The 13,047-nt window shown below is 35.5% G+C and overlaps 1 protein-coding gene across 2 annotated transcripts in view; it reads right to left on the reverse strand.

The window, feature by feature from the left end:
- Positions 1-13,047, reverse strand: part of LOC111515691 (uncharacterized) — a 44,783-nt gene that overhangs the window by 15,842 nt on the left and 15,894 nt on the right. For both annotated transcript variants that reach the window (XM_074176492.1, XM_023171902.2), the window contains exon 2: positions 12,694-12,767. In XM_074176492.1, coding sequence (XP_074032593.1) covers positions 12,694-12,720 — 27 coding nt within the window. In that variant the 5' untranslated portion in view covers positions 12,721-12,767. The remainder of the gene's footprint in view (positions 1-12,693; positions 12,768-13,047) is intronic.

Raw genomic sequence — 13,047 nt, forward strand, 5'->3', positions numbered from 1 at the left:
GATCATGGCGTACTGTATCAAATGCTTTTTTCAAGTCTACAAATATACATAGAGATGATGATTTTTCGTCTTACATATTTACTAAATTTATTAGTCAGCAGTGTTATTGCGTCTTCTGTTGATTTCGAATAAAATAAAATAATGTGGGTGTGTGATATCAAGCTTCTGTATTCGTTCGAAAGACCTTTTAATACAATAAATTGATGGATGCAGCCGTTACTACATGGTAGGAAGTCATATTGAAGAAAAGGGAATTGAAACTTTCAGGAACAATATAATTATTCTATGTGGACACGTACTACTATAAATATTACAGGTATTCTCTCCCTATGAGTAGTATTCCTCAGAAGACAGTTGACCATTTGACCAAAACCCTGTAGATATATTATGGTAGTAGGTCTTCACGAGGGTGGTTCTTTTTTGATAACATAGAAAACCTGGGATTATCAAAATTTTTTTGCCCAACATATGGTCTGAAGTAGGATCAATCTTGATCCACTAGGATTAAGGCAGCACATTGAAATATCGCACTTTTACACTCTCTCTAGCATGGAAACTAACTGCGATTGATTGAAGTATGTGTTCTTCAAATGACCCTTTATGGAGAATTTTGTTTTGAAGTGGGTAGAGAGACTTCCTCACATACCTAATGATTTCTGTTGATAGACTCTGCGGATTGATATCGCAAAGAATATTTTCAAACGGGTCTGATGATGAATAATAGGATTGTGAATGTCCTATCATTAGGTAATTTCTCCGCAACACTTTCCATAACAAACTATTGAGTGTTCAGTTCATTTCCGAACTTCACACTAATGAAGTGTCTAAAAGAGGCCACATTGAAGCATACATTTAAACCCAATTCTCTCGTTGTCCATCTGTTCCGAGTGAACCCAGTTAATGCGTGGAAACATAACAGAGTAGGAGAATTTTTCGGCATTCAAGTCGGCAAATATGGCGAAGCAATTTACATAATTATCATGTCGCCCGGATTGAAAGACATGTGAAAGTTGACATTGAAATGCAGTTGATTCACCTTCTGGTTCGTTAATGATCTGTTCTGGCATTGTGTCACCTACAAGCCGGTGCTCTGAATATGATTCATCCATAGGCGGAGTTGCGGGGGTGAAAATGACAACACATTGCAAATTAGTGAGATAATTCGATATGAAAATGATCGGGTTGTGTTCCTACCAGATATTCACATTATTTCTTTTGATATATATTTTCAAGGAAACAGTTCTTGGATACTCTAGGAGATTTTTACCGAATGGTTCACAAAAACGCTACACGTGTTTCAGAACAAAATTATCGTTGTTGTATTTTCCTGAACGGCTTTGTTAAAATATCACATTGGAGTCTTATTCATTAGTACCGGTTGTACATTCCTGAATTCTAGATTGCATGAAAAAAGCGCCAATGAGAGAGTACGAAGTGAAATATTTTTCATCATAATGATCTTCACTGGGACATGTTAATCCTCGAAGAAAAGCAACGTCAATGGTTTTCGAGTAGATTGATTTTTCCGATCACAATGAGACCAGTCGTTTATCAATGATGGAGGAGGTTCCTAAAGGCGGTCCATTGTGGAGTCAAGATCGTAAATCGATCGCTGAACGAGATGCGTCCTGTTTCTTTCACTGCAAGGTACCTGATTGAAACGAGATAAAAAGTTCGTGTTTCAACATCAATCAGTGTTGTTTTGGTCTATCATCAGTTTTTTTGGAAGTGCAATTCAATTCAGTTCAATTCATTTATTACTTTTTTGATTTTTTAATACACAAATAGTTCATCCATACAATTTATGTAATGAAAACAATACTTATAAATATAAAATTATAATATACACAGTATATACATTTTTACATATATACATACATACACACACTTTTATATTTATACAGTAAAATGGATTAACGGGGTCTGTCAGTCAAAAAATCAAAAATCAATACTCTGGTCTACTTTGCCAAGCTTTCTAATGGAAAGGTTTTTCAGGGCACTAAAAATGAGTAAAAAAACAATGAATTGAACATATAAATCGACGAATGAAAGTTGAACATTCTTTCTATCGTCGATTTATATGTTCAATTCATTGATTCTTCACTAATTTTTACTGCCCTGAAGAAGCTTCCCATTAGAAGCAAAAGCTTGGCAAAGTAGAGCAGAGTTTTCATTTTTTGACTGAGAGATCCCGTAAATCAATTTTACTGTACATTTCTCCAGTCGCTAAGAATCGCATATATATATATATATATATATATATATATATATATATATATATATATATATAAGATAAATATATATATATATATATATATATATATATATAAATATAAGATAAACAGATTAGTACTTTTTGATCATTCCCATATTGATTTAAATTTAGGAGCCACCGGTTTACAGCTGTTTCAGCCTATTGGACATCGTCAGTACCGGGCAGGCGGTCCTAGATTGAAGACAAAATGAGAAAAACCAAGAAAGTACTTGATACAAATAGCTGCGTAAACGCAAGCGAAACATAAGTGGAACCACCTATTGGTGTGACACCCAAGTCAACTTGCCAAGTTTTTATGTCAGTGTTGGTGGTTTGACCAATCAACCGACAACCGCGGTACCAGAAATTTGGGAAGCTAACCTGAAATGCCATCGGAAAACGATGCCCAATAGGCATGGAAGAAATATTCTTACACAGGTTTTAAGGTGAGACTGCACCTTAACTTTTGTTGATCCACTGAAAAGTTGATCAACTTAATTGAAACGATTTTCCTCACTTGACTCGTGAGAACGCATTTCAACTTTTGCTCATTCACTAAAAAGTTGATCAACTTGATTGAAACAAATGTTCTCACTGAAATTGTTCAACTAAAGTTGACTCGTGAGAACGCATCTCAACTTTTGTTTATCCACTGAAAAGTTGATCAACTTAATTGAACCGAAGGTCCTCACTTGACTCGTGGGAACGCATTTCCACTCTTGCTCATTCACTAAGAAGTTGATCAACTTGATTGAATCAAATGTTCTCATTAAAATTGTTCAACTGAATTCGACTCGTGAGACCGCACTTTAACTTTTGGTGATCCACTGAAAAGTTGATTAACCTAATTGAAATGGAGGTCTTCACTTGACTCGTGAGAACGCATTTCAATTTTTGCTCATTCACTAAAAAGTTGATTAAATTGATTGAAACAAATGTTCTCAGTAGGTTTTTTGTTCAACTTTTATTGATCAACTAAAATCGTTCAACTAAACTTGACTCGTGAGAACGCATCTCAACTTTTGTTGTTCCACTGAAAAGTTGATCAACTCAATTGAACCGAAGGTCCTCACTTGACTCGTGGGAACGCATTTCCACTCTTGCTCATTCACTAAAAAGTTGATCAACTTGATTGAATTAAATGTTCTCACTGAAATTGTTCAACTGAATTCGACTCATGAGACCGTACCTTTGTTGTTGTTTGTTGTTCCACTGAAAAGTTGATCAACTTAATTGAAATGCAGGTTCTCACTTGACTCGTGAGAACGCATTTCAACTTTTGCTCATTCACTAAAAAGTTGATCAACTTGATTGATACAAATGTTCTCACTAGGTTTTTTGTTCGACTTCTATTGATCAACTGAAATCGTTCAACTAAACTCGAATCGTGAGAACGCATCTCAAATTTTGTTAATCCACTGAAAAGTTGATCAACTTAATCGAAACGAAGGTTCTCACTTGACCCAGGAGAACGCATTTCAACTTTTGCTCATTCACTAAAAAGTTGATCAACTTGATTGAAACAAATGTTCTCAATAGCTTCAACTTAACTTGACTTGTGAGACCGCACCTTAACTTTTGTTGATCCACCGAAAAGTTGATCAACTTAATTGAAACGAAGGTCTTCACTTGACTCGTGAGAAAGCATTTCAACTTTTGCTCATTCACTGAAAAGTTGATCAACTTTGATTTTCGTTCAACTTTTGTTGATCAACTGAAATTGTTCAACTAAACTTGACTCGTGAGAACGCAACTTAACTTTTGATGATCCACTGAAAAGTTGATCAACTTAATTGAATTCAATAGAATGAAGAAATAGTTTATCCTTCGTTTGTGACATTATGTGGTATATCTAAGTAAACAATTCTTGTGGGCAGAAAATGCTCTTTCCTGTGAATTCACCAAAAAAGGAAGTAGCGCTGTGTGACTGACTCATTCAATTGTGAAGAACACTTGAAGGACGCTAACAATCATTTCTCAAAGTTTTAAGTAGGCTGTAGGTGGTTTGGTATCGATATTTCCGACTAAAACGAGTATTGTTTTCAATGAAATCGTATTTAGTTGGGCGTGAATGATTCAAAATATTGTTACTTGACTTTGAGAATTACGTAATAGTAAAATGAAGGAATAATATTCAACGATGTGCACATTTTACATTACAAGGCTATTTCGTGGATGTAACTAACCGTAGAGAAGATTGAAAAACAGTTATACGCTCGATGAAGACACTGGAGACAGGTTTTTGAGAAGTTGATGAACTTTGCCCTCATTACCATACCCATATAAGTAATTGCCCGAGCAGTACATTCAGAAGAAGATACAAAGTACAAAGTACTGTATCATGATATTCCGTTGAATGATTGAGAATCAACGTTTTCATTCAGTTAAACATTTTCTTTCGTTGAGTATTTGGAGAATTGAGAAGACAATAATAATAGTGTCTATTGTCACCAGAAGAAAAATTGGATATGTAGAATATTAATGAATCCAGAGTAATGAATTTTTGTCCAGAAAAAAACGAAACAAACATCATTCATACCAGTCGAATGCAAGATAAAGGCACGTATCATTTAAAACAAATAACCCGTAACGCAATAGCGTTACGCGTAGCTTTGTCTCTTGCATGTGCCTTGGTTTCATTACCTCGTTCTGTTACGTTACGGTATGACTGATACGGACAAAACTTGAAATGCTTCCGGAAGCGAAACATATTGAAACGAGCTGAACATGTTCAGGGTTTCGTTACGGAAAATTGGCTCTATTGGACACATGTTCAGTTGTGCTCCGATACAACGGCTGAATTTCGACAACTTGTAACAGTTACGCTTGTTGAATTGGTAAGGGGAAACGTACAACTGTATTTTGTCTTTCATTAGCCGTCACCTAATATATTCGCGGTTACGTAACGGATCATTTGTTAGAAATAGTTACGTGCCTTTTCCGTAACCATTTCGACATTCGTAACAGTTACAAGACAAATGATTGTCAGTGGTTAGCCGTCATATCGTTTTGTCTGTTACGCCTCAGTACTCTCAGGCTGAAAACGTGGAAGTTTTCACGTATATTGAAAAATGGATGGCAAAAAACGAAGAACCAAAATTGCCGTGGAGAGAAAATGACTTCAGTATAATTCCCAGCTTTACCAACGATGAAGGAAGACCTCAAGAGAATTCCCTTCATCGTTGCCAGAAGCCGGAAAAAGTTAATAATTTCACTATGTAACAGTTACACAGTTAACAGTTACATCGCTTTTGATGGATATTCTGAGATTAAGAAGAATTTTTCTATGACATAATCAAGTAATTCAACCAAAAAATCGAGTGTAGGTATCAGCAGAGAAACCATAGAAACTATTCTAAAGTAAGATTATCGAAACATGATTGGAATATGTCGTCATGTCGCATAGGTTTTTTATTCATACAATGAAACGAGGATAACATATTTGGCTTTATGCGACATATTCGATACGCGTTTCGAATTTAATTTTGAAAATCAAACAAAAATACCGATGAAAAAATATCGCTGAAAATGAATAAATTTAAAACATAGAATGTGACACTGAGATCGCTTGTCTTCTACTTTTTTCTCCTTACCATCTGAAACTCAATGCTTCGACAAAAAATACTCCTGATAATATTGAAAAAATTGTTCGTAACATATGTATAATTTCAGTTAGAAGTAAGCTCACTGTAGAGTGAATATGAAAGTGCAAAATATGCATATAGAAACATATTTTGTGTAGATAAAAACTGAAAAACGTTTTTTGGATTTCTTTAGAAATGTTTCAGGTTCTGCGAACATATGATTTGCAGAAAAGTTGTACATATTCTACCTTCAACTTCTAACTTTAATTTCATTAGATATGCCTTTTCTCCATAACTATGTTCATTACTTTATTGATTTCTTTCTCTCCGAAAGTTTTTGAATTTACTGATGTATTTTTCAAGGCAACAGTGTTTTTTGTAGATGTTTCGAGATAACATTTTTTTTTCAAAAATATCTTTGTAGTGTTCCGGTTTTGTTTTCTATATCTACCTTGTATAACGCCTAGAATTTGTATCCAATCCGAGTGTACAACTTAGAAGAAGGTGCGGTTAGTAAAAGTTATGTAACAATAACATCTTTCTCTATCTAATCAACTAATTATGCTGCTCAATCACAGACGCGCTACTCGCCTGATTTATTTATGAATTAACGGTATAAATGACACACTATCTCAACAAGGCATATTATTTTGTAAAACTACATGTTTTATTCACTAATTAGATGTCACGGAACACATTTAACTTCTTCAATTAGTGTATCGAGAATGAAACCATTGATTACACCTATTTATGGATGACACAAAGTCCATGAAAGTCAGCATCAAGGGCAAAACCACGTAAGTAATTCTAGAACTGATATTTATCGGAACAGGAGCGAGGTTAGTCGGTATCGAAGTTATTAACTTTACAAAAAAACTTCATACAATTGATGGGAAATTAGTTTTCAGTCTATTACTTGATGAAAATCCATATCAAAACTTAGTTGGAAGATTCCTTCGGGATGACTTATTGAATATTACATATTAAGTAACGGGGAGCTATTCAACTATTTTTGTACTTAATGATTTTCTTACTTTCCAGAAAGTCAATTTCCAAACCTGTCTTCTGGGAATAACAGTTTTGAATTCATATTTGGACACATGTACCTTTGTGTAGATGTCAGTGGCATACGATGAATCCATATTTCCATTCTGGAAACCGTTTCTATGTTCTTGCATGCGTGTTTTGATTGTTCTTCCAGTTTGACCTATGTAAAACATCGGACATAAGACACAAGACAATTCATACACTCCTGATCTAGCTCACACCAAATTCTTGTATTTGTTGTATTTTTATTTACTTATATTATTTATATTTTATTCATATTATTACCAATAAAGACAAGAGTTTGATGTTTTGGTGTCAGATAGATCAGAAGTGTATGAACTGTCTTGTGACTCATGATCGATGTTTCACATACGCCAAACTGAAAGAATGTTTGAGGCACGAATGAAAGACAATTGATATGTATGTTTCTCAACTTTTTAAATTGAATACTCGTATAACAACAGATAGACCATTCTGGCTTGGTGTTTTCAGTTTGGACGCGCGGTAGCTTAAAGCTGGAGAGGTCAAGTTTCGGAAGCAGAAGCACGATTTCAGGACTTTACGGGTTATGAGAAAATTAAATTTATCGGGATCGTTATATTTGTTAAAATCAAACAATTTGCACAATTTGATGAAGAAAGTGAGTAAACCAGTTTTTAGGTGAACTTTCGGAACTTTCACTTGACTATTGTCACCCCAAGCTGAAATTTACTCTTGGTCTTAGTCGAAATGTTCAATTTCCTCCTATTGGCAAACATGTGAATCGAGATTTTTAGAATCACTTATTTGCTACGCTTTTTTCTTAAGTATTGCTACCGTTAAAATCGATATATTGAAAACTATGCGAATGTAAACAAACCAAATGTATTCAGTTTCCAAGGATTAACGTGGGTACTGATTTGATTCATAAGACCCACGCATAGTTTTTGCACCTCACGTTATGTATTAAAAAGTTCAACCTTGGCAATGTAAAGTTATTATACATATATTATGGTCAATAGAAACCAGAATAATCATTTGTTCAGAAATGTATCAGTCTTCAGAACTCATGGAGAACTGATTTAGTTTCTTCAACAAAAATGAAAGCGGTGCGAAATGCCTACAAAAAATATGAAAATATACTGAATTTCTGAGCTAATTTATCTTTTGAAATGGAACGATAACAACTGAATTCGGACATAAAAATACTCGTTGAGATTTCAAAATGTTCTTACTACTACATACAGAATAAGAAAGATAAAGTAGATGCGTTTTTCGTTTAATTACTCAAAAGATAATGAAGATCTTTGTGAAGGTGGTTTTGTGTGTCATCAAAATATTTATATATACGTTTTTAAAGTAATGGTAGTCTGGCTTTAAAAGTAGACATATACTGTGAGTCATCTCCAAAAATAACATTTTTGTTAGATCATTTGTCATCATTTGTCTAATCAGAGAATCGATGAAGAAATTAACATGCAGCAATACGTTATCATATGTTTACGTACACGATACATTGCTAGCTATTTCAAAATCGGCGAAAGCGAAGATTTGTCTGAAATTGTAAAACAAATTATTGTTCCATATCCACTCAAATTTTTTTATCGTTGCCGACAAATGTCGCTATAACTTTAGCGATCAAATTGTTGAAAATTTTGCATTCATGCATATCTGGAGGGAAAAAACTAAATCTCTTAACACTTCGATATACGTTAAGAATTGGTAATTGAATACCTTCAGTGTAATTTCAATTCATTCATTTAGAACAAAAACAAAGTTTGTGCGGTTCAATACCAACGACATGGATAGAGAAAAAACTAATTTAGTCGCCTTACGATTTGAATTTTACTCCACAGTTGATTTCCAAGGAAAAAACACCCACTCTCCCAACTGTACAATTCACAATGCTGAGATTACTTTTTGGCGAACTCATTGTTTCTCACAGAAGAGGAATTCTTCTTTATTGCTGAAAAAATGCCCGAGTTTGGGGAATAATTTTCCATTTTTGTTGAAATATTGCTCAACATGAATGAAGTAATTGATCAACACATTGTCAAGCATTTCGATCTATTGGAAAAAAACCATACGGAAATGAGAGACAGCAAACCGATCTCTTCTTTCCATGTGTGATGTGGTTTCCATTGACTTCGATTTTTTTCAGGTACCTCGGTTGAAATAAATGTTACAGAATAATAAGGAAGATCATGAGATACAAAATAGGACAAACTCATTCACATGAAATCTATGAATTATGTGAAATAACATATAGGAGAATCAACAGAACAATAATTCACATACAAGCAGCGTATAATGTTCGTTTATTTTTTTCAATTAGTTGAGTTTCAAATGAACTTCATTCGTCAATATCTACTTCCATGAGTACCCATAATTAGCAATACCACCGTCACTGGGTATTCTCTGTACCCATATGGAGGTAAAGAACAGGTTGAGCCCCCATATTGTACATTCAGTAATCGAAACAACAAACAAGATCCAGAAAGTTCAAAACAATAAATGTAATTGCAAACTCGTTAACATACTGCCGAGAAATCGATTGTGAAATTGCAGCAAATTATGGGGAAATCGATATGTCAGCATATATTTTATTCACTTTTTATTATACTTGGAACTTTCATGAACCATTTCGCGACATTCAAACCAGTGATTTATGTTTTTCTGGAAACATTTCGTAAACATCATTCCTTCAGTGATACCAGAGGTTGTGATATTCCTATTTCGGATATAGAATGTTTTCAATAATATTAGCTATCTTTTTTTTAATAAAATGAAGATTGAACTGGAAACTCTGCCGTGAAATGAATTCAGTGAAAACACATTTCCCACACACAAGAACAAGATCATTGCCTTTCTCCAACTAAGTTAGTATAATCTGAAACTGACCTGAATTAATATCATATGACTATATTTTTCATACAATGAGCCATTCTCTTTGGTAATGATGATACTATTTATTGTGTTTCCTGAGTACTGAGTCATTCTACATTTCTTGAATTCTAGACCATATACTTAGACTTCCAGTCTGGAGATTTTTTGTCATGTACAGCTTCCAAAAAACTTGAATTATTCTTTGTTAATTCTGTGTCCATAGTCCAAAGAATGTTGCGACAACAGACTTCTCTAGTTTACAAAACCGAATACGTGATCATTGAAACGAGTAATTATATTCGTCTCAGTTTGACCAACATACTGTGTGTCGGAGTCCTAGCAGTTCACGAATCCCAGAGTTTTTCGTACACGTGCAATTTTAAAATCCATTTTCTCGTTTGATTCTTTGAAATATTGAACCAGTCCATTGTTATAATTTGATTTCTATTGAAGAACTATAAACCTATGAGATTCTTTCAAAAGTTTCGTTTTCTTATCAACTTATTCACCATGACCCGTTACTTTCTACGTCTGAATTGGTAGCAAATTGCCAAAAACGACTCTCCTCAATAGGAAGACTTAACATATTGTATCTGGTCTGGATTCCTGGCCATATTGGCGTGGAAGGTAATGACGCTGTTGACTCCCTTGCGAAGGAGAGTGCTACATGCAGCTTCATTGGACCAGAATCTGTCATAGACATCGCAAGAAGATTCATGGACTCCCAGGATTAGCTTACAACAAGGTGTTTATTCACCCTTCGAAGCTTGATACCAAACAGTTGTTGGACTACAGTAGGGATCAACTACGATGTCTAACAGGCCTTCTTACAGGTCACTGTCATTTGAATTTCATTTGCAGAGACTCGGACTGTCGGAAGACAATGTGTGTCGCCTCTGTTTGGAAAATTATGGAAAATAAGTCTGGTCTGGATTTATGGCCATAGTGGCCTGGACTTTCCTGGACTGCTGACTCACTTGCAAAGGAGGGTGCTACAAGCAGCTTCATCGGACCAGAACCTGTCATTGGCTTCGCTTTAGGCTTTGCCAAACAAATATTGAACACCTGGATGGCAAGAAGATTTATGGACTTCTGGCAGAATCTTCCAGGATTGACTCACTCCAAGGCGTTTACTCACCCTTCAGAGCTGGATACCAAACAGTTGTTGGACTACAATAGGGATCAACTACGATGTCTAACAGGCCTTCCTACACGTCACTGTCATTCAAATTATCATTTTGCAGAGACTTGGACTGTCAGAAGACAGTGTGTGTCACCTCTGTTAGGAAAATGATGGAAAATGACTCTGGTGTGGATTTCTGGCCATAGTGGCCTGGACTTTTTTGGACGGCTGACTCCCTTGCAAAAGAGGGTGCTGCAACCAGCTTCATCGGACCAGAACCTGTCATTGGCATCGCTTTAGGCTCTGCCAAACAAAGATTGAACAGCTGGATGGCAAGAAGATTTGTGGACTTCTGGCAGAATCTTCCGGGATTGACTCGCTTTAAGGCGTTCATTCACCCATCGAAGCTTGATACCAAATAGTTGTTGGACTACAGTAGGGATCAACTACAATGTCTAACAGGCCTTCCTACACATCACTGTCATTTGAATTATCATTTTGCAGAGACTCGGACTGTCAGAAGACAGGAAAATGATGGAAAATGACTCTGGTTTGAATTTCTGGCCATAGTGGCCTGGACTTTCGTGGACTACTGACTCCCTTGCAGAAATGGGTGCTGCAACCAGCTCCATCGGACCAGAACCTGTCATTGGCATCGCTTTAAGCTTTGTCAAACAAAGATTGAACAGTTTGATGGCAAGAAGATTTATGGACTCCTGGCAGATCCAGGATTAGCTCACAACAAGGTGTTTATTCACCCTTCGAAGCTTGATACCAAACAGTTGTTGGACTACAGTAGGGATCAACTACGATGTCTAACAGGCCTTACACGTCACTGTCATTTGAATCATCATATGCAGAGACTCGGACTGTCGGAAAACAGTGTGTGTCACCTGTGCTTGGAGAATGATGAAACAGCAGAGCACATGCTTTGTACCTGCCCCACTGGAGACCAAATCAGGTTTTAGGAGGTCGGCATAGCCGTACCTGAGCTAACCTAACCTAACCTACTTTAAGCTATTTCTTTAATAAATTTTTTTTCGATGTTGTATCTTTCTTTGCTCAAGAGGAACCAGCCTATGGGCAAGGAAACGTAGTTCTACCATTTTTTGTTGTGAAAAAATGAGATCAGCTTTGGGATGTTGATATTCTCCCTACATACACCTTCATTGTTTTTGGTTTAAAACGTGAACTTCACATTCGGGAGTATTCTCTTAAAAATGGACCCAAAATTAAAATATGCTCAGGAACAGATTGACCATAAAGATTGACAGTGATTCTTCATTTGTAGTACACCCGTGTCAATTTGAACGTATTTCTGTTTTATACAAATTTCCAACTACTCCTCCATATATTACTCTTCGGAAGTTTCCGCGGTCGTTTTTAAAAAGAGAGGCCTATATCTGCGATAATTGGTCAACCACTTTGGCTTGTGAATTTACTTTTTTTCAGATCATTCTATTCGATTATCGAAACACGGTGCTCTAGTTTTGGTGTGCGGGAAGTGTTTCCATCAGAGTCACGTTTTAATTAACATAATTTTATACCACACGGCACTCAACCAAAGTCGACAAGTCTCCTACATGGCGATTGTTCGACATTTTTTGTTTCAGCTAACAAGATACGCGTAGGATAATTAGCAAAAAATAGATGGAAATCAACTAGATACTTATCAAATCTAGGCAGCCACTTTCAAGTGGGTTTTCAGTTGGTATAATGACTTTCCAAATGAAGTTGATGCTTATAGAAGTGAATCATATTCATAAACGTCTGTGTGTTTGAATCAAAACAATTGGTTTTTGCAGTAGAAATATACTCACTTGCATCTGGAATAGTTTTGACGTCATTGTGATTTCTTATTACAAGTGTCCAGGTGATCACAGCCTATTTCATTCTGAAAACAAATAAAGAAACTGATTAATTTCAAAGACACATTTGGACAGTACCAAAATTAATTCCATTTGAATAACTATTATGTTCCGCTGTCAGTTATTCGTCCGCGACAAAATACTTTTCATGGCAATCAACATGAATCTCCTATTGACAGAATTTGTTCAATGTATAATAAATATACGAAAATTCTTAGGTTAGAAAGGAAGAAAGATAATTTATTTCACCACGTTACATGATAAAATGTTTGTAGCAAGTCAAGAAATAGCATGAAAGTAATTTGT

The sequence above is a fragment of the Leptinotarsa decemlineata genome, unplaced genomic scaffold, assembly GCF_025532065.1.
Source record: "Leptinotarsa decemlineata unplaced genomic scaffold, Ldec_3_MD MMD2_tig00001719_RagTag_RagTag, whole genome shotgun sequence".
In the NCBI taxonomy this organism is placed as follows: domain Eukaryota; kingdom Metazoa; phylum Arthropoda; class Insecta; order Coleoptera; family Chrysomelidae; genus Leptinotarsa; species Leptinotarsa decemlineata.